The sequence below is a fragment of the Saimiri boliviensis genome, chromosome 9, assembly GCF_048565385.1.
Source record: "Saimiri boliviensis isolate mSaiBol1 chromosome 9, mSaiBol1.pri, whole genome shotgun sequence".
Taxonomy (NCBI): domain Eukaryota; kingdom Metazoa; phylum Chordata; class Mammalia; order Primates; family Cebidae; genus Saimiri; species Saimiri boliviensis.
This window is the reverse complement of record NC_133457.1, coordinates 14,937,429-14,958,054: the sequence shown is the minus strand read 5'-3', so window position 1 is coordinate 14,958,054 and position 20,626 is coordinate 14,937,429. Positions and strand designations below refer to the sequence as shown.

The following is a 20,626-nucleotide window of genomic DNA, read 5'->3' as shown; positions in this document are numbered from 1 at the left end:
TTGCTACAAGAAAAGCTATCCTGCTGACATCTTGATTTTAGCTCATTAAGACTCATTTCAGACTTCTGACTTCTAGAACTATAAGATCATAAATCTGTATTGTTTAAGCTATTACATTTACGGTAATTTGTTACAGCAGCAATATGAACCTAGTAAAACCAGTATGATAGATTTTAAGTACCTGACATGAAATGTTCAGCTAGAAGCCTACTTAGGGATTCTTTGTTGTGGGTAGGAGACACTGAATGGGGTTACACAGATATAGAGTATCCATTTAAGAAACGACCCTTATAGCAAAAAGAGGCAAATCCCTCCCTCCCCGTCTTCCATCTCCTCAACTCGACTCTGGGAGAATCTGATTCGATAAATAGGAAGAACCTCCCCTCCCCCAGGCCCCCTCCATATCTGCAAGAAATTCTTAAATTTAGCCATGGTTGAGATCAGAGGATCAGAGCTGAAGCTATATACAAGCTTCCTCAGTCAAGACTAAGGGTTGAGCTGGAATCATGAAGGCCCTGTACAGAAATGGGCTCTGAAACACAAGTGGGCTTGACACGAGAGCTAAACATTACCTTAGCCACACTGGGGAAATGAAGGTGCCATTTCCTGAGTGAGGGGGACTTGATGGTATATATATTCCTTTCAAGGACTTCCCCCAGACGGGGTTGCACATTGTGATTAGCACCCCATCCAGAACTTTACCAAACCCGCCTCACTATGAAAATGTATCAATCCTGTGTCTCGTTCCATTTGGCAGAGATCTCAAGCTAGAAGTCTGAGGGCTACATGTGAGCTGCAGATCTTTTGTTACAGGTTGAACTGTGTCCCCCAAAAATGATATGTTGGAGTTCTAACCCCCCTTTCCTGATAGCTGTGAACGTGGATCTTATTGAAAATGAGGTCTTTTAGATGTAATCAAGTTAAGATGAGGTCATACTCAATTCTGTTGGGCCCTAATCCAGTGGCTGGTATCTTTATAAGAAAAGGAAAAAAATGAACACAGACACACAGGAAGAACACCATGTGTTAACGGAAGCAGAGACCAGAGTGATGCTTCTGCAAGCTAAGGAAGGCCAGCAACCACCAGAAACCAGGAAGATGCACGGAAGGATCCTCCCTGAGGGCCCTCAGAGGAAGCATGGCCCTACCTTGATTTCAGACTTCTAGCTTCCCAAACTGTGAGAGCATACATTCCTATTGTTTTAAACCATTTGGTTTTCTGCGGTCTTTCATGGCAGCCCCAGGAAACAAATACACCTGTCATATAGGATCTGCACATTAGCCTACAGTGTTGCTTTTTACAAATTTGAATCAGTGAATGTCAGAAGCAATCAGGAAATTAATCCCACATAAAAACCACATTTTTGGTTTTCATCAAAAAATCAGAAAATCTGGCCACACAAGACCTATATTCTTGGGTGTCCTCAATTAGCAGACATAAGAGGCAGCTACCTTCATTAGACAAGTTTTCATAGACTGAATTATGTCCACATCCTAATCCCAGAAACATAGTAATACAGTAGTCCCTCTTTATTCTTGCTTTTGCTATTGGCTGGTTCCATTACCCTGGTCAACCAGGGTCCAAAAATATTAGAGAGAAAATTCCAGAAATAAGCAATTTTTAAGTTTTAAATTGCATGCTATTCTGAGCACTGTGATGAAATATCTTGCCAGCTCAATCCATCCCACCCAGGATGTGAATAATTCCATTGTCCAGTGGATCCACACTGTAGAGGCTCCACACCTGTTAGTCACACAGTGACAGCCATGTCGTGGTATTACAATGTTTAAGTAACCCTTATTTTATTTAATAATGGCACCCAAACAAAAGAATAATGCTGCAAGCATATTGCTATAAATGTTCTACACTATTATTATTAATTAACTGGGCCTAATGTAAAACTTTTTCAAAAATATGTATATATAGGAAAAAACATCGTATATACAGGATTTGGTACTATCCATGGTTTCAGGCAACCACTGGATAATGGAACTCATCCCTCATGGATAAAGGAGACCACTATATGTCACCTAACTGATTGAAAGGATTTGCAGATGATCAAGTTAAACATCTTGAGAGGGGGTAGGGGACATTATCCTGGATTATCCAGATGGGCCCAATTAATCTAAAGAGTCTTTATAAGGGAAAGGGGGAGGCAGGAGAGTCAGAGAGATGTGACCAGGGAAGCAGAGGGAGAAAGTTATGTGATGTGGGCCCACCAGCCAAGGAATGAAGAGGGCTTCTAGAAGCTGGAAAAAGAAAAGAAACAGAATCACCCCAAAAGCTTCCAGAACGAATACAGGTTTGTGAGCACTTTGATTTTAGCACAGTGAGACCCATGTTGGACTCTTAACCTCCAGGATTGTTCGATAATAAATTCGTGTTGTTTTAAGCCACCAAAGCTGTGGCACTTTGTTATAGCTGCAATAAGGAATCTATATATAAAAGAATCCCTGTCTGCATTAGGCCGCACCCCTTCCCATTTCTCCTACTCATTTCAGTTCCTGTCTGGCTCCTATGGCACTAGAATTTATTCTCCTACCTGAGGGCCCTGCCCGCCGTCAGGTCACATACAGCAAAATGGATAAATTAATCCACACAGGGAAAAGCATATGCCTTTTAGCATGAGTCTTCCTAAAGAAGACTTTAAAGATATTTTAACTCTGCACCCAGAAAGCCAGCCAGAGAAGCTATTCTACTTGTCAGCAAGTAGAATGTTGACATCAAGCTAAAATAAAGCCAACTAATGAGAGGCTCTGACTGTTTATCAGAGTTTAGATTTGATCCTAGAGATTGCAAGGCACCTTAAAATTCTAAGCAGAAAAGAAACCTGTCCAAGAAAAGAGATGGGGGAGAAGTGCATTCGAGAGGGCCACATACTAATTTTGCCGTGGATCTTGCATGTTCCAAGAACCAACGAAGGTTTGATGAATTAATTATTTCATTCAACTTTTGCAATGACCCTGGAGAAAAGGTTCTCTTTATCTGTGATTGTGGATTCGACTGAAACTCAAAGAAGTTAGTAAGTAGGAGTTAGAAAGCAGTAGAACCAAGGTGTACAACTCCAAAGGGGTTTCTACAAAGCCCCTCTGCTCCCCGTCAGTTTAACGGGGCAATGAGGAAGGACATGAGGAGAGAAGAGGCTGGATAAGGAGAGGGCAGGGAAGGGCAACAAGAGCAGCAGTGAGGTGGGCTGGAAAGGATACACTACACCTTTGCCAAGGTTTGAAGAGACCACACACTAGAAGGGCAGGACAGAGAGACAAGGTGAAGGCCAAGAGAATGACAGCCCCACTGACAGACAGAAAGCAGGGAAACAATCAATTTGAGAGTAGGAAGCTCAATCCTTTCAGCAGCCAGGGGGAAAAAAATTCTCCCAGCCCCTGGGTGCAGTGGCTCATGCCTGTAATCCCAGCACTTTGGGAGGCCGAGGTGGGTAGATCATGAGGTCAAGAAATCAAGACCATCCTGGCCAACATGGTGAAACCCCGTCTCTACCAGAAATACAAAAATTAACTGGGCGTGGTAGCACACACCTGTAGTTCCAGGTATGCAGGAGGCTGAGGCAGGAGAATCACCTGAACCCAGGAGGCAGAGGTTGCAGTGAGCTGAGATCATGCAACTCACTGCACTCCAGCCTGGCGACAGAGCAAGATTCCATAAAAAAAAAAAAAAAAAACCCAACCAAACAAAAAAAAAAAACCTCAGCCTGTAAATACTTAAATTCATACCCACAGACAGAAGTGTCTGTATTGCTTTTAGACAAACATGCTTTTGTTTTCCCAACAGTTCATAGGGGAAGGAAGCCATGGTGTCATCCTGTTTCTGTACAGCCTGATCTTCTCCAGAACATTTGAAAGGTAAATTCTACAGATGTTTGCACAGGTATTTTCTATATGTAGAAAATATATAGGATTGGGATCACATAAACAATGTACTTCTGTATTGAAAATCTCCATATTGGAAACATGAATGCAGTGGTTTTGTTTTTTTTGTTTTGTTTTTTTCTAGTGGATTCTCTTTCATTGACATGTCCTTTCCTATAGTTGGCTTGACCATCTTAATGGGCAAGTGGATGTCATCAGTTAAGTTTGAATCTGTTCTTAGAGTACCCTAGCAGCTTCCTCCTTCTTGTGCCTGTAAATATTGGCGCGTAACACCAAAGCTTGTTTGTACAAGTTTCATAAATATATTTAGATCCATAATAAGGTATATCCTCAAATATGTATTTCGTCTCTGTGATATGCAAAGCTCTGTTCTTGGCTCTATGGGAGGTACAAAGAAGTACATCCCTGTCCTCCTGCAGAGTCCAGGCTGGGAAAGACAAAGTGTGTACACAGAGATGCTGGGCAAATCCCAGGAGGTGCCTGATTTGCCAAGTGAGATGTGCAGAGAATGAATCTCAGTGGGCTCCAGAGGAGGAAGAGGCCTCCGCAGACAGGGTGGGCAGGGAAAGCATCAGGAAAGACATGGACTTTCTTCTGAACCTTGAAAGAAAGGTAATCTTTGGAGAGTCACAAATAGAGGGCTCTCAGTGGGGAAGAATGACAAGCCCTGCAGCAGTGGGCCTGAAACTTGTTTTCTATATGCCACCATCACATTTTTATGGTGTGTGGTATTATTCACTTAACTTTAAAAAGAATACACATTTAAATATCAACCTCTTCCTAAACCTTAATATTCTTTAAATCATGTACCATGCTAAAGATAAAATATATTGAGATAAATACATCATTATTAAAATTCTGAAATGTTCATGTCTATACCACCTAAAACCATACCACCCTTTGAGAAGCATTATCCTGAGTTGTATCTGATGCCACCACGGTACTCACCACGCTCAACTCAGTCTTTAAGTCTCATTCACAGAAAGACAGAAGCTCCAGTCCCGTGAATAGATTTGTTCAAGAACACATACATTTCACCTACTAGTACACAGCACTTCTCCCTGAGTGACAGCAGAAGCCACGTTACCCTGACCTTATATTGTCAAAGGTGAGACCATGGCCCCTGACAACCACAGAAGCTGCCTTTCTGCAGCCAAGAAATGGGCTCAGCCAAGAAATGGCCACATTTTTGTGGCCAGTTTTCCATCTGGACAATCTGTTGAGCTCTGCCTTCAACCAGCACTCTCTGGTGTGGTCATGTGTCACCACCCTGAGCCAAGTGCATTCCTTGTCACATAGAACAAAGAACTTCTTCACTGAACCCAGCATCCACCCAGAGCACACACACAGGGATTCTAACATTTGAGACATCTGCACCTTCTTCCTTACCACTGATTTCTCACTTCCCCCAGCTGCATCTACCTCTGCAACCCCAGTCCTAGAGGCTTTCCCTGTGAGAGATGGAAAAGTTCAAGTGAGCAGCAGTGACTAGGAGAGCCCGTGTTACTGCTGTTTTGGGGGAAAAGAAGCTACAGGCTCCCGGTGCAATCATTGCCTCTGACTGGATGTCGATGGCTTCTCCCATTCTGCAGGCTTCAAATGGACCTAGATGTCACCACCACTCAGCTGCTACAACCAAATGCTGGAGGCTTCCTGTGCAGGCAGGTGAGCTGGAAGATTCTGCTTTCTATTGTACAATCTGAATTAGTCAAACGCCACATGCAGAGTTTGAAAAAGGAAAAAAGAAAATCAATCTGAATTAGGCTGGTTTTCTAATTAAATATATTCTCTTCTTAAATAAAGAGCAATCCAGTTATCTTTGAAAGAGTATGAAGACACTACCCTGGGTTGCATCAAAATCTACCATCCAATTTTCATAACAGTCCTCCCTAGTTTACCTCAGAGAGCCCTGCATCCCTGAGATCCTAGCAACAGTAGAAAGTATCTTGACAAGACCCACCAGGAATCCCTAATCACGGAAAGAAAAGTGCTATAAAAAATCTTAGCTTCATGCTTCTTAAATCACAACCATGGAAATCAACATTTAAAAGTACTATAAAGGGAGGAAGGGCAGGAAGATCAGAGTCGGGTAAGAGGGAGTTTTCTTAAGTTTTTTTTTTGTTTTTGTTTTTGTTTTTTTTTTTTTTTTTTTGAGCCGGAGTTTTGCTCTTGTTACCCAGGCTGGAGTGCAATGGCGCGATCTCGGCTCACCGCAACCTCTGCCTCCTGGGTTCAGGCAATTCTCCTGTCTCAGCCTCCTGAGTAGCTGGGATTACAGGCACGCACAACCATGCCCAGCTAATTTTTTTGTATTTTTAGTAGAGACGGGGTTTCACTATGTTGACCAGGATGGTCTCGATCTATCGACCTTGTGATCCACCCGCCTCGGCCTCCCAAAGTGCTGGGATTACAGGCTTGAGCCACCGCGCCCGGCTTGTTTTTGTTTTTTTGAGACGGAGTTTTGCTCTTGTTGCCCAGGCTGGAGTGCAATGGCGCGATCTCGGCTCACCGCAACCTCCGCCTCCTGGGTTCAGGCAATTCTCCTGCCTCAGCCTCCTGAGTAGCTGGGATTACAGGCACACGCCACCATGCCCAGCTAATTTTTAGTATTTTTAGTAGAGACGGGGTTTCACCATGTTGACCAGGATGGACTCGATCTCTTGACCTCGTGATCCACCCGTCTCGGCCTCCCAAAGTGCTGGGATTACAGGCTTGAGCCACCGCGCCCAGCCTGAGTTTTCTTCAGTTTTAAGAAAAAAGATCAAATGATTGTTTTAACTCTACCAAATATTTAGAACATATTTTTCCTGAATTATGTATCCTGTTATTTAATTCTTTTCAGTAAAAATAATGATTTTTAATAGAAAAAATTAAGCTATTATTTCACTGCTATGTAAAATGTAAATATCTGTAAAATATGCTATGTAGGCAGTTCTGAACATGATTTTAACGGGAAGAGCAAGTCCCCATGTCTTCAATGGCTGTGAGAAAGGAAAGTCCCAGGAAACATTACATGGAGTCCTGACCCGCAGTGACATCGGCTATTTGCAGTGGGGTAAGGACGCCTTGGAAGGTGACAGACTCTCACAGGTGAGTGTGTTCTAGTCCTCAACCACACAAACACAATGCCAATATTTTCACGGGTTAAAAGTCTGTCTATTAAGGCAATTCAAATCTGAACCTATTTTCTCCCTCATTGTCTGCCTGTGTACCTTCCTCCCACCACACACAGGCATTCAGGGAAACTGCTACAGATGGAAATATCCCAGGCCACTTGCTTCGTATTTTATTTTACATATTTTTACGTACATAAAATATAGGTCATAAAAGTAATAAATTTTAAAGCAATATTTGAAATATACAGACATCTCTGTTTAACAAGGCTGACAAACATATTTATATACACACACAGGTAAAGGAAAAGTCCCCTGTCATCCTCATGCAGCTACACACCCCCTTTGCAGAAATAAATACTGTTACCAGTTGATGGGTGTCCTACCAATCCTTCATTTATGCAAATGAATGCACACAGCCTACATATTGCTCAAAGCTTTAAAAAAAAATCCCCATTGGAAAACCAGGGGTGGCCCTACTTTCGAAACTCCTGTCAAAAAGCTTTCCAGCTTAGGGGATTTATAACTTCTGACGACCAGAAAGTAAAATGTCCTGTTGAAAAGCACAACCAGGGAATTAATTAAGATGTGATACCGCAAAAACAGAAGAAGAGTAAGAAAGCAAACATACCTACCCCAAACCACAAATCGAAGGTGCTTCTGTGGTATGTCACAAAAATTTCACCCTACCACCCAGGGAAGATGAGGCAGATTCTATAACAAGGAACACTTCTCTGGAATGGCCTTGAAACCAGTTCAGATGTCATTCAACTTGATGGAGGATGTAAACCCCCGCAAGCCTCCCAACCACCTCTTCCAAACACCAGCAGCAAGCAAAGCTTCACTGCTCAGCCACTGTCCTGTCCTCCAGCTCTCCTGGTTCCCACTCAAAATGCCTTTCATGTATATAGGGCTTCATCTGTCCCTCTTTCTACTATTGTCTCCAGCTACTATGTTATTCATGGAATCAGCATCTTGCAACACATACATATGTCTGATGCCATCAAAAAATGGTGTCTGACTATAACAGAATTGATATATTTTGTGTACAAGTGTGCTTTAAAAGTTTGCTTATTGTTCCTTGAGTTTGTATTCTTTGTTCATCACAGAAAAATGTGAAGTGATAGACAAGGTAAAAGTAAAAGAAGTAAAATGAATTTCATTACCCAGGGGACAATCTTTTCAAGAATGTTTTTCAGAAATCCTTTTTTTCTTTCTCATATCTGTGTGTGTGTGTGTGTGTGTGTGTGTGTGTGTGTGTGTGTGTGTTTGTGTTTTAATAGAGACAGGAGTCTGTGTTGCCAGGCTGGTCCCAAACTTCTGGGTTCAAGCAATTCTCCTACCTCAGCCTCTCAAAGTGCTAACATTACACGTGTGAGGCACTGTGCCCAGCTGTATCATCAATGTCTTATTCTACTCTTCTGAAACCTGCTTTTCTGATTTAACACAAATATTTCATTTAATATCAAATATGAGGATATGATCCTCCATTTATTTTGAGACAGAATTCACTCTGTTGTCCAGGCTGGAGTGCAGTGGCACCATCTCAGCTCACTGCAACCTCAGTCTCCCAGGTTAAAGTGATTCTCCTACCTCAGCCTCATGAGTAGCTGGCATTACAAATCCATAGCACCATGTCCAACTAATTTTTGTATTTTCAGTACAGACAGGATTTTCACCATTTTGGCCAGGCTGGTCTCAAACTCCTGACCTCAAGTGATCCATCCACCTTGGCCTCCCAAAGTGCTGGGATTACAGGCGTGAGCCACTGCCTGGACTCACATTATATTTAGAGGATGCAGAGTTCTATTGTATGGATGTGAAAGACTGCACTTTGAATACACCCTGGACAGGGAACTGATTATTGTTATGAAGTTCCTAATCACTTTTTCCAGATAATTTGGGAATTCATCTTAAAATCTGACTCATATAGCCGGGCGCGGTGGCTCAAGCCTGTAATCCCAGCACTTTGGGAGGCCGAGGCGGGTGGATCACGAGGTCGAGAGTTCGAGACCATCCTGGTCGACATGGTGAAACCCTGTCTCTACTAAAAATACAAAAAATCAGCTGGGCATGGTGACGTATGCCTGTAATCCCAGCTACTCAGGAGGCTGAGGCAGGAGAATTGCCTGAACCCAGGAGGCGGAGGTTGCGGTGAGCCGAGATCGCGCCATTGCACTCCAGCCTGGGTAACAAGAGCGAAACTCCGTCTCAAAAAAAAAAAAAAAAAAAAAAATCTGACTCATATAATGAAGAGTAAAACTAAACCAGAAATAGAGCATTTATAGATTTCATTTTACATATTTTTCTTTTCTTTCAACCATGTATGGTCACTTGGTGTCCATGGTCTAGCATTTTATAGCATAAGAACCCAGTAATACGCCAAGACTTGGTTTGAATACAGAGTGATATACTGGAAGCAAGTTTCAGATGGTGGCGACACAGAAATACAATAATGATTTTAGTATTTTGTCTATTATTACAAAAGCTCTTTTATAAGATTATTTCACTAGATCCTCACTATAAACTAGAATAATTTAAAACAGGGTGTTTCCTAGTCATTTGAGTAGGTAATTCAGAAGCTTTTCATGCCTCTCTGCTACCCCTGCTATTATTTGCTTAATGTTTTCCTTTCAATCAACTCACTTAAAATGTGGTTCTAACCTTTTCTGCTGCAGTAATAGAAGCCATGGGCTTGATGTGCCAACTGCTTTTTTTCCCCTAATATATATTTCATTAAACATTTGTTTTTTAAAATTCACTCCTTGTGCCATCCACTTTCATGTCACATGCTGCCAATGGACACACACATACACAGACACACGGGAACCTGGCGTAAAGGTGCGGAGACTCCATGCCATTCACAGGGGTATAACCTGTGCCAGTTTTACCCACTCTGCTCCTGTTGCCTCACCGACAACACAGGTGCATTCAGTCCACACGCACCTGCCTTGCAACCTGATCAGATTAAGGATTGATGTGAAGATCAGAAGAAATCATGGATGCTGAAGCTCACTGGAAGGCCAGAACATTCTGCAGACGTATAAGGCCTTACAATGGATGACAACACAGCATAATGCTGCGGCACTCTGTTCCACTATCTTCGCTCAGCACAGCTACATGCTAACTGAATACTAACTGTAAGGCTCTTTGTCCAGATACAAAGATGAGCCATACTTGAACATACATACACTGATTGCTATAAAAGCTAGATAGCAGGGATGTCAACCCTGGCTGCACATTGAAGTCACCTGGAAATCTTTTACGACTCTCAATGCCAGGTCATCCCCAGAATGGCGTTGGGCTTATAAGCACGGGACCTGTGTAGTCTAACAAGACCCTGCACTTGGAAGGCCCCACACTTCGTTTAGTGCTCTAGCTCAGGTGTCCCCAAACTACGGTCCACGGGCCGCATGCGGCCCCCTGGGGCCATTTATCCGGCCCCCCACCGCACTTCAGGAAGGGGCACCTCTTTCATTGGTGGTCAGTGAGAGGAGCACAGTATGTGGCGGCCCTCCAACGGTCTGAGGGACAGTGAACTGGCCCCCCGTGTAAAAAGTTTGGGGACGCCTGCTCTAGTGTCTGGTGTCACTGTCCTGAAATTGTTAATTTTTGAACAAGGGCCCCCACATTTTTATTTTGCACTGGGACTCAAATTACGTGGCCAACACTGCCCAAAGACTCTGCTTCATTTGGTCTGGGAAGCATCTGGGCGACTGAAGTGTTTTTTGTTTGTTTGTTTTTCCTCCAAGATGGAGTCTTGCACTGTCACCCAGGCTGAAGTGCAATGGCACAATCTTGGCTCACTGCAACCTCCGCCTCCCGGGTTCAAGTGATTCTCCTGCTTCAGACTCCCGGGTAGCTGGGATTACGGGTGCCTACCACCATGCCCAGCTAATTTTTTTGTATTTTTAGTAGAGATGGGGTTTCACTATGTCAGCCAGGCTGGTCTTGAATGCCTGACCTCATGATCCACCCACCTCGGCCTCCCAAAGTGTTGAGATTACAGGCGTGAGCCACCATCCCTGGCCTGCAACTCAAGTTTTTAAAGCCATAGGTGATTCTAAAGTGCAACCAGGATTAGAAACCTCTGTTCCAAAGCAGGGCTTCTCAACCTCTGCACTACTGAAACTGTGAACTAGTTAATTCTTTGCTGTGGAGAGCTGTCCTGTCCACTGTAGGCTACTGAGCAGCATTCCTGGCTTCTACTCACTAGATACCAGCAGCACTGGCCCATTGTGACAATAAAAGTGTCTCCAGGCATTTCAAAATTCCCCCCTGAGGAGCAGAAGTGACCATAGTTGAGAACCACCCCTTTAGAGGAAGGAGGAAAAAATCTCTTCAGGCTTAGCTAATTAAATCCATGGTGTGCAGGATTGGGCAAGCAGCTATTTCAGCTGAACTTACAAGAAAGAGTCTATCTTCTTTCAATCAGTATTAGAAAGGTCAACAGCTTTCGGTTCCTTTTTAACATTTGCAAGGCTTTGGAAACAAGTTGCAGGCTTTATCTTAAATCAAAATGAAACAGGTGTTTGTGAAATAGCTACGAAGTCGTTGTGAGAAAAGGGACTGGATGAGAGAATATGCCACCGCAGAGAGAGTCAAGAATTCACGGGGATCCAGCGCTGCTGTTTTTTCTGGATCACATTTCTTTCTACACAAGTCTGCTCAGACCAACAGAACTGTTAAATCATGCTCTGAAGAAAATTACCTGCAAAGCCTAAAATATCTACCAATGACAAAGTGGATGTTTGCTGGGACCTTAAAGTCAGTCAAGAGGCCACAGCACAAGGTAAAAAAAATAAGAGCTTTCCTGCTGGGAAGAGGGCAAAACATACCAGACCACAGGACCACCATCCAACGCCTGCTCACAGACTGGAAGGAGGGCAAAGGATGGAAACTGCCCAGGCTAGCTTTAAAATCTGCATAGACGTTAGACTTTAATGCTTCCGTCTTTTTGAAAAGTGACTAATGTGGCTTTTCATCCTTCTTTCTTGGACTCAGTGTTCTCTCCCCAGAGAGATGCCTATGAATCCTGCCCTCAGTGAAAATTGCCTGAAATTGTGCACTAATGGCTTGAAACCCTGAGGATGTTTATTATGTTGTCTCTGTCATGCACTTGAAGTTTGTTTTTTTTTTTTTTAAAAAAAAAAGAGCAAATACAGACTGACAGTTTTCTGACTTGAACTCCTGGCATGTATGAATATGTTAGACATATGCATTTCAAGTTGATTTTATCTGAAGGTGCTTTTTTATATCAGCTTATTATACAGGAAACATATGAAGTCTACTTATAGTCAAGTTTATTCTTATATACTTAAGTATATTTATATTCAAGTATATAGTAAGCTTATTTATTCATTGTGCATGTAGCATCTATCGTGTGCCTGGCCCTTTATGGGTCATTTATTTATTTAATCCCCACTTCCACTCCAAGTTGTAATCACTATTACTTTAAGTCCAAGGTCTATTGCTTGGTCATTCATTTCAGAGATGAGAAAGGCCAGGTTGAGGTATGGGGACTTGCCCAAAGCTAGCACCTAGGCAAGTGTCAGAGCCAGAGATATGAACTGAGTTCTATCTGCATTCAATGATCACATTCTGTCCACTGGGCCATGCTGCCTGCCATTATCACCTTCGCTTATTTTCTGATAAAGTGCTAACTATATAAATGCCAGTTCCTGAAATTATACTCTACCATCAGTACTTTTATCATCTATTATATCTATTTATAGATATAGTCTATAATATCTATTATAGGTATACTCATGTTGGTAACATTTAAATGGTAGCAAATCACAGCATGATGGTTTTGTTCAACGAGCTGGAACTTTATCCACTGACTTCTAGGATAGAGTAGTTGTGGGTTTGTGTTGATGGTCAACTGCCCCCACTTTACCTCCTGGTTTGGGAGATCACGTTTGTCAGGTGTATGGAAATCCTTAACCCTAGGAGACCAAGCTCAGTGGTGCTGCTCAGAGACATGCTAACCAGAAGACCATTTGACTGCATTATCCCCAGAAGTCTAATATTTCACAACATCCTAGCATAGAACTGAAATACTGTGCAGAACAGTGGGACACTGTTCCTGGGACAGTGCTCTAAGTTATCACTGGATTGAAGACCGCTGCAGCCACTACCTTTCCTTTCTGCTCCAAACCATGGTGATTCTGTATGAGACCCGTGAAAATGCCAACTAGATATCTAAGTGCCTTGTGGATATTTAGTAGCTCCTGCCCATGTTAGGTGCAACAAATCTGAAAATTATTTTTATGTTCTGATAATAAAAACCTAATATAAGAAAGAGTTCTTAGTTCAGAAGAAAACCAACGTGCAGCCTGACAGCTAGATTCTGCTGTCAAGGTGAAACGCATCCTGTAATGCTGCTCCGTCTTCCCTAAGTAAATCTCTTATTACTCTGTGATAAAATTGCAGAGATTGCAAAAACATGTGTCTTTCAGTCCCAATGTCAGAGCCCAGTGGGTGAGACTTAAAAAAAAAAAGGTGGTGTTCTCATTAGATGGCATGACAGGCCCCCCAGAGCCCACCAGATTGATGGTTCCTGCAGAACGCAGCCAGCTACCCACAAGATGAGGCACTATTTTGAAGCCTCCCTGTCACTTTTCTATTTGAAGGTACAGATTTGAGTGTGAGGTTCCAATACCTAAGTGAGAACATAAAGCAGTTTGAGTCTAACACCATCTGGAAAGCCTTGGGAGGTTCACATTATCTTCACACCTGCCACTGAGAAGAAAAATCCACTCTGATTTTTCAGGGACTGAAGCCATTTAGGTCTTGCCAGAATTACTCCTACGGCAGCCCCAGCAGCACACACCACTGTCTCAGTCATACCTTCTTCCCAATTTATGTTTTCCCTTTAGAGAGTCTGATAGGAAGAAATCCAACCATAGAAGTACCAAATGAAGCTATACCCACTGCACTCTGCCACTAAGTCACTGAGGTAGCACCCTGCAAACATGAACTAATTTGTCTTTACAACATACCTGCAAACTCAGTGAGAGAAGTTACATCAAGTCCGTATTCCAGGTGGCAGAGATGAGAGCCAGACCATTAACAGTTATGCACAGGAATTGTCACCAGGAATCAGGGAAGAAAGCATAATGTTTCGAATACCTTTCTCCTATTCAGATTACCAGCCTGGGGCCTTGGGACTTGGAATATCAAGCTCATTATGCAAAGGCATGTTCTAAGCGTCATTGTTCTAGACAGCATAAAAAAAGAATTATATGGTCTCAATTATTGCACTCGGATGTGTAGAATTTGTCCAGCCCCCTTTCTGTCCTTATAATTTTACATTGGCTTAAATGATATATGTTATGAAAAGCTTGATTGCTTCATGTAATGCTGAAAATACTGGGCTTATTACACAATGAGTGAACTTAAGGAGAAAGGTATTTTATTTATAGCGCTACTGTATCACAATTTAATTTCCTTTTTACCATGGCAACATGAAGCAACATGCACAAATTCAGCATTGATGGAATCTTACCAATAAAACATATTTAGAATACTGCTTTTGGGGAGTAGCTGGTAAACTGTTTCTATCCAAAAGCAATACAAATGCTTAAAACAAAAAATGCCAGTCAAACTACTTATACGGTGTGCCAAGAAGAAAGGGGGATGTAATCTCTGGCTGGATTCAGTTGGAAGGTGCTTTGTTTTGTTTTTGCAGGACTCACTTTAAACCAGATGTGTTCTCAACTGTAATCTTAAGGCTCGCCTCTTAAAGTTAATACTGCAAGTGCAGTGACAGTCATGCATGACATTTCCTGTTTCATCAGAATCTGTCAGGGCAAGCGAGGTTCTGCCTGCTCAGTGGGAGAGCTCTGTACGGTCACTTTGCAGGGTTGAAGGTGGTTGCATTTTGACTACATTTTCTTCCTACTAGAACAAAATCTTGAGTAGCTTTGAGCTCAGGAAAGAAAACTATTGTATTGTTGCATAAAGTAACAATAGTGTGTCAGCCAGTACTATTGGCAGAGTGTGTTTATTTGTGAATAAACACAGGTGAATTTCACCTACACTGCAGATATTCTGGGAAACAATATCATATATGTGTATATTCTATCACACCTACCCAGACTAATTTACAGGGAATTTCATTAGATTAAAACGGACCAGAATGTCCACTTGAAGTTCCAATGGAATTACATTTTATGACAAACAGCTCTCAATCTCCTAGTTTATTCAAGATTTTCAACCTTGATAATTCCATGGCTTCCTGCCTAACATATTTTGGTTACATATAATCTTAATACAGAAGGGTGCCATAGGAAGAAGGCCTAAGAAAGAAAGTGCTTATTTTATAACTAATGAAAAGTCACCAGGTTATTTGGAAATTGGTGGCGGATATCTGGAACCAAACATATGCCACTGCTTCCATGGCACGTCTTCACTGTTTTATTTCTGACGTAGCCAGTGGGCAGACTTGCCCCATGTTTGATATGTGAAATGCTCACATTATACTCAGCCCGGAGGCGCTAACTCCAATAAATCCTGTACTCACTATGCACATGAGTAAATCCTGCATCTGTTATGAACGTGTCCTGATTGGGGTGCTAGGTTTCCACCCTTTGTTGAACTACCAGCTGAGGTCATTTCTTTTCAGAATAGCAGAACTTTCCTGTGGTAGCTAAAAGTGAAACACTTAAACACAAAAGCATCTCTGATTTCACCCCACTCACCCACAGCCGAAGAATTTAAACTGAAGGAAACAAAGAGATTTGAATAGAATTATTGAGAAATCAAAATGTCAAGTTATTAGCCTTTACTACTTGGGTTGACAAAGCACATGATAATTTTTCAAAGTTAGATTTCCACAAAACAGAATTTGTTCCTCAACAAACAGTACACCTCTGAGGACTGAGAAGAAAAGAAACAGAATGCAACATTGGCTGCTTCAGTCACAGAAAGAAAGGCGAAGCTAAGGGGCCCAGGTATTCTCTCTGGCATCACACGGAAATCACGGGTTTGTCCATGTCACTCATGTTTATCTCTTTAAGTTGAAATAATTTTTAACAGATTTTTAAAACGGTTCCAATAATTTTTGATGAAAATCTTTTAGAAATATGTGCTTCCCTGCCTGTGTAGACAAACTGAGGCTATCACCAATAGAAATGCACTGGAAGTGAAGGACTGCTGTGCTTTCACCACGTCCCCTTCCCTGCTCCTACGCTCCAAGTGCCGGTTTTGCAAATCAAAGTCACTAGCTGTAAGAATTAAAGGCCAGGACAGGTACAGTAATTCCAGTGTTTTGGAGGCCAAGGCAGGTAGATTGCTTGTGTCCAGGAGTTTGAGACCAGCCTGGGCAACATGGCAAGATACTGTCTCTACAAAAAATACAAAAATTAGCTGGGCATGATGGTGTACACCTGTAGTCCCAGCTAATCCAGAGGCTGAGCTGGGAGGATCACTTGAGCCTAGGAGGTCAAGGCTGCAGTGAGCTGAGGTCACACCACTGCATTATAGCCTGGGTGACAGAACAAGATTCTGTCTTTTTTTTTTTTTTTTTTGAGATGGAGTTTTGCTCTTGTCACCCAGGCTGGAGTGCAATGGCGCGATCTCGGCTCACCGCAACCTCCGCCTCCTGGGTTCAGGCAATTCTCCTGCCTCAGCCTCCTGAGTAGCTGGGATTACAGGCACGCGCCACCATGCCCAGCTAATTTTTTGTATTTTTAGTAGAGACGGGGTTTCACCATGTTGACCAGGTTGGTCTCGATCTCTCGACCTTGTGATCCACCCGCCTCGGCCTCCCAAAGTGCTGGGATTACAGGCTTGAGCCACCGCGCCCGGCCGAGATTCTGTCTTTTAAAAAAACAAACAAACAAACAAAAAACAATGCTAAATTGATTGACAGGGACTTAGAAAAACCAGATAATAAGCTGCTGTCTAGGAACATCTTCACAATTGATCTGCATGGTAACCTGTAGATATATGTGCATATATGTGATGTGTGTGTTTTGCTCATTTTCCACAAGCTATATTATATATCCTAAATATCCTTTTTTCTATATTATAAATAGTTGATGTTGCCAGAAGTCTTACCACCACCTGCTGAATGAATTATTGCCCTGTCTTGGGAATGAGAGCAGATATGCTAGTCAATGACAAAGACAGAATTAGAGTTCTCTTATTCCACCACTACATTCCTATTTTAGTTTATCTATGTATTCTTTTTTTTTTTTTTTCTGAGACGGAGTCTCACTCCATAGCCTAGACTGGAGTGCAGTGGTACAATTTCAGCTCACTGCAACCCCCACCTCCCGCGTCCTGGTTCAAGCAAATCTCCTGCCTCAGCCTCCCGAGTAGCTGGGATTACAGGAACTCGACATCATACCCAGCTAATTTTTGCAATTTTAGTAGAGACGGGGTTTCACCATGTTGGCCAGGTTGGTTTTGAACTCTTGACCTCATGATCCGCCCACCTCGGCCTCCCAAATGGGATGGGATTACAGACATAAACCACTGCGCCCAGCCTATCTATTTATTCTTTACCTCACCTCAAAACAAAACTGAAGTTGTTTCACCTCCTCCATGAGGCCACCAAAAAAATTTTAATCCATTAAGATAAAAATGGCAGCATCACTGTACCAGATCATTCATAAACGCAAATTCATTCATGAGGCAGCCTTCAATTCAAATCTTACTCTATGCACAGTGCCCTGCACAGCCACAAGTGCAACAAGAAACCTCAGAGCTGCTTTTTGATCACAATCATGTATCGGCATGTGTGACAATGTGACAAAATCTCCCTATTTCTCTGCATTTCCCTTCCCCCTTCCAGGTGGGCAGCATGCTGAAGACTCCCAAATTACCTATTTGGCTGTGCAACATCAATGGAAATTACAGCATCCTTTTTTGCACAAACCGGCAGCTCTTAACAGACTGGAAAATGGAACATCGCTTTGATCTGTACTTTTACAGTGGCCAGCCCTCACAAAAAAAGCCTGTGCATCTTACAATAGGTGAGCATTTCAGACTCCAAGCATTATGGACTTTAATGTGCTCAAAGAGATGTGGCTGCCGATGTGGAACAACTGTGTGGATATCCATGCTAGCTCTGCAGGAAAATGCTTAGGCTCCGTTTCTGAAATGAAGCCCACATATCAATCCCATGGACCTAAACCCAAGCATTGCAACGTGGGAGCTCTAAACCTGCTTTACTTAGGTGCAGGGGCTCGGGGGCGGGGGTGGCGGTTAGAGATAGCACAGAGGAACCAACTTTTAGGTAAGAGAAAAAACAAAAGGTGTGGAGCCAAATTTCCAAAAAGCATTCTCCAGAACCTTTTATCTTTGAGCATGAGGTATATAATACCTGAGGACATAACTGGGAAAACCCACGTGAGCATTGGCTGATGCTATCTCACAACCAGACATCAAATGATCATTCAATGACATAAGTAACCAAACTGATAGTACATTTCTGTTCAAATGAATGCAAAACACATTTTTGAGGACCTACTGCATGCCAGGCACGGGGCTAGACACTGGGAAAACAATGATGAATATGGCACCAGTCTGTGTGGTGGCTCCTCCGTAGTCATCTAGACTGGCTTCTTTTATTCAAAAAAATTTCCATAAACTTTTAGGGAGGTTCCAGTCCAACAGGAGAAGCAGATAACTAAACAGATCATTTCATTTATGACTGAAAGGACTTATTTTTAAAATCCTGATGGAAAAAGACTAATCTTAAAATGTCTTTAAACACTGACCCCCTGGACAAGGTATTAACACTGGACAGAGTGGGAGTTTGTATCTGTAGCCTTAGCAGCATTTATGGAGCAATGCTATGTCTAGCTTTGCACCACAAGCCCAGCGTTAAGTAATCTTCCATTATCATCATTCTATGTGGAAAAGCATCTAGTGACTATTTTATCTGTGCAGCTTCTAATTATTTCTCTTTAATTATGAGAAATACATATTAGCCTGTTTAACTTAGTATAACATTAACAATATGTTCCTTACAATACATTGTTTCCAGTTCAACTTTCTTCTTTGAGTAAAGCAACATTTTTCATTCGCTCACAAGATTATCATCCAAGTTCTGTTCTAGGCATTGTGTTGAAAGCCTCTGAGACAGGAATTCTCAAAAAAAGAAAAAAAAAAAAGAAAGACCCGTAACATTCCCAATAGTCACACAAAATAAGTACTAGATTTCTGTTTTTATGAAGTGGAGACTCTGGTGCCCAGTAAGTAGTTACTAATTGAATAAATGAAGTTTACCAATAGATGCTAAGTAGTTTTTTGTTTGTTTGTTTGTTTGTTTTTTGAGACAGAGTCTTGCTCTGTTGCCCAGGCTGGAGTGCAATGGGATGATCTTAGCTCACTACAATCTCCACCTCCTGGGTTCAAGCAATTCTCCTGCCTCAGCCTCCCAAAGTGCTGGGATTACAGGCATGAGCCACCATGCCCAGTTGCTAAGTACCTTCTTAAGTGTCACCTGGCTAATATGAGATAAACTCAAGCCCTGAACCCAGTTCTTGCCTTTTATCTTAGATAAAATGCCTTGCCCTCCATCCAAAAATGCAAATGTATTCTGAGAAGCATTGAGAAGTGGGTTTTTTTTTTTGGAGGCAGTGTCTCACTCTGCTCACTCTGTCACTTAGACTAGAGTCTTCACTGCAACTTCCACCTCCCAAGTTCAAGTACTTCTCATGCCTCAGCCTCCCGCATATCTGATATTACAGGCGCCTGCCACTATATCCAGCTAATTTTTTGTATTTTTAGTAGAGACAGGGTTTCACCATGCTGGCCACGCTGGTTTCGATCTCCTGACCTCAGATGATCCACCTACCTCGGCCTCCCAAAGTGCTGGGATCACAGGCATGAGCCAATACGCCTGGCCTCTTTTTCCTGTTTTTTTTCTCCTGATAATACCTATACCTGGTTCCAGGTGTCACATCATGGTATCAGAAGGTATGTTACACAACGTATCAACAGTTTCGTCCCAATATGCACAATAACCCAGGTTACCACTGACTCATTCTGTATGGGGCATTTCAGCACACCACCTGCTTGAATATCACTCTGCTTAACCAGTTGTAGGAGCACAGCCTCCCGAGCCTGACTCCTGCCCACCCACCCTTCTGTCCTTCCTTACTGGTTTCCTCCAGAATGGTGCTCATAGGCTTGGGTCTAAATGCTGGCCGTTCCTTCTTCAGATACTCACTCCCATTACTGGGAAAGAGACCAACAGGAGGATAAACACGGACCAAGACGATGGTTTTCTCCAGTGGAGATGGCAATCAGAACCAAGTGGAGCGAGGCCACCATCAACTGGAATGGGACCCTTCCTTTTTTCTAAAGGGAAAACTAGGCCGCGCAATGAAGTCTGAAGTGTCAGAACTGCTGGGATGCAAAAGCCTCACGTGGGGGAGACCATTTGTTTGTGTATTTCTCATTTATGAGCCCCAGCCAAAAAAATATCATTAGCAGTTTTTTCATTTTTTAAGCCTCTGGTAAATCGCTTGCTGTCACTGTTGTAGGAGAAACGCCGGCCCTACACTAGGGTCAGAATGGTGGCTCCTCCATAGTCACACAGATTGTTTCTTTCTTTTATTCAAAAGAGAAAATGTAGCCTCTTTCTTGTATGTTTTTCCAAAGTT

General features: G+C 42.5%; 1 protein-coding gene across 1 annotated transcript in view; it reads left to right on the top strand.

Annotated features, from left to right (window-relative positions):
- Nucleotides 1-20,325, top strand: part of MINDY4B (MINDY family member 4B) — a 37,124-nt gene extending 16,799 nt beyond the window's left edge. The window contains exons 8-12 of the mRNA XM_039480324.2: nt 3,791-3,861; nt 5,481-5,553; nt 6,817-6,978; nt 17,806-17,986; nt 20,183-20,325. Of these exons, the coding sequence (XP_039336258.2) occupies nt 3,791-3,861; nt 5,481-5,553; nt 6,817-6,978; nt 17,806-17,986; nt 20,183-20,325 (630 nt within the window). The remainder of the gene's footprint in view (nt 1-3,790; nt 3,862-5,480; nt 5,554-6,816; nt 6,979-17,805; nt 17,987-20,182) is intronic.
- The last annotated feature ends 301 nt before the right edge of the window (nt 20,326-20,626 follow it).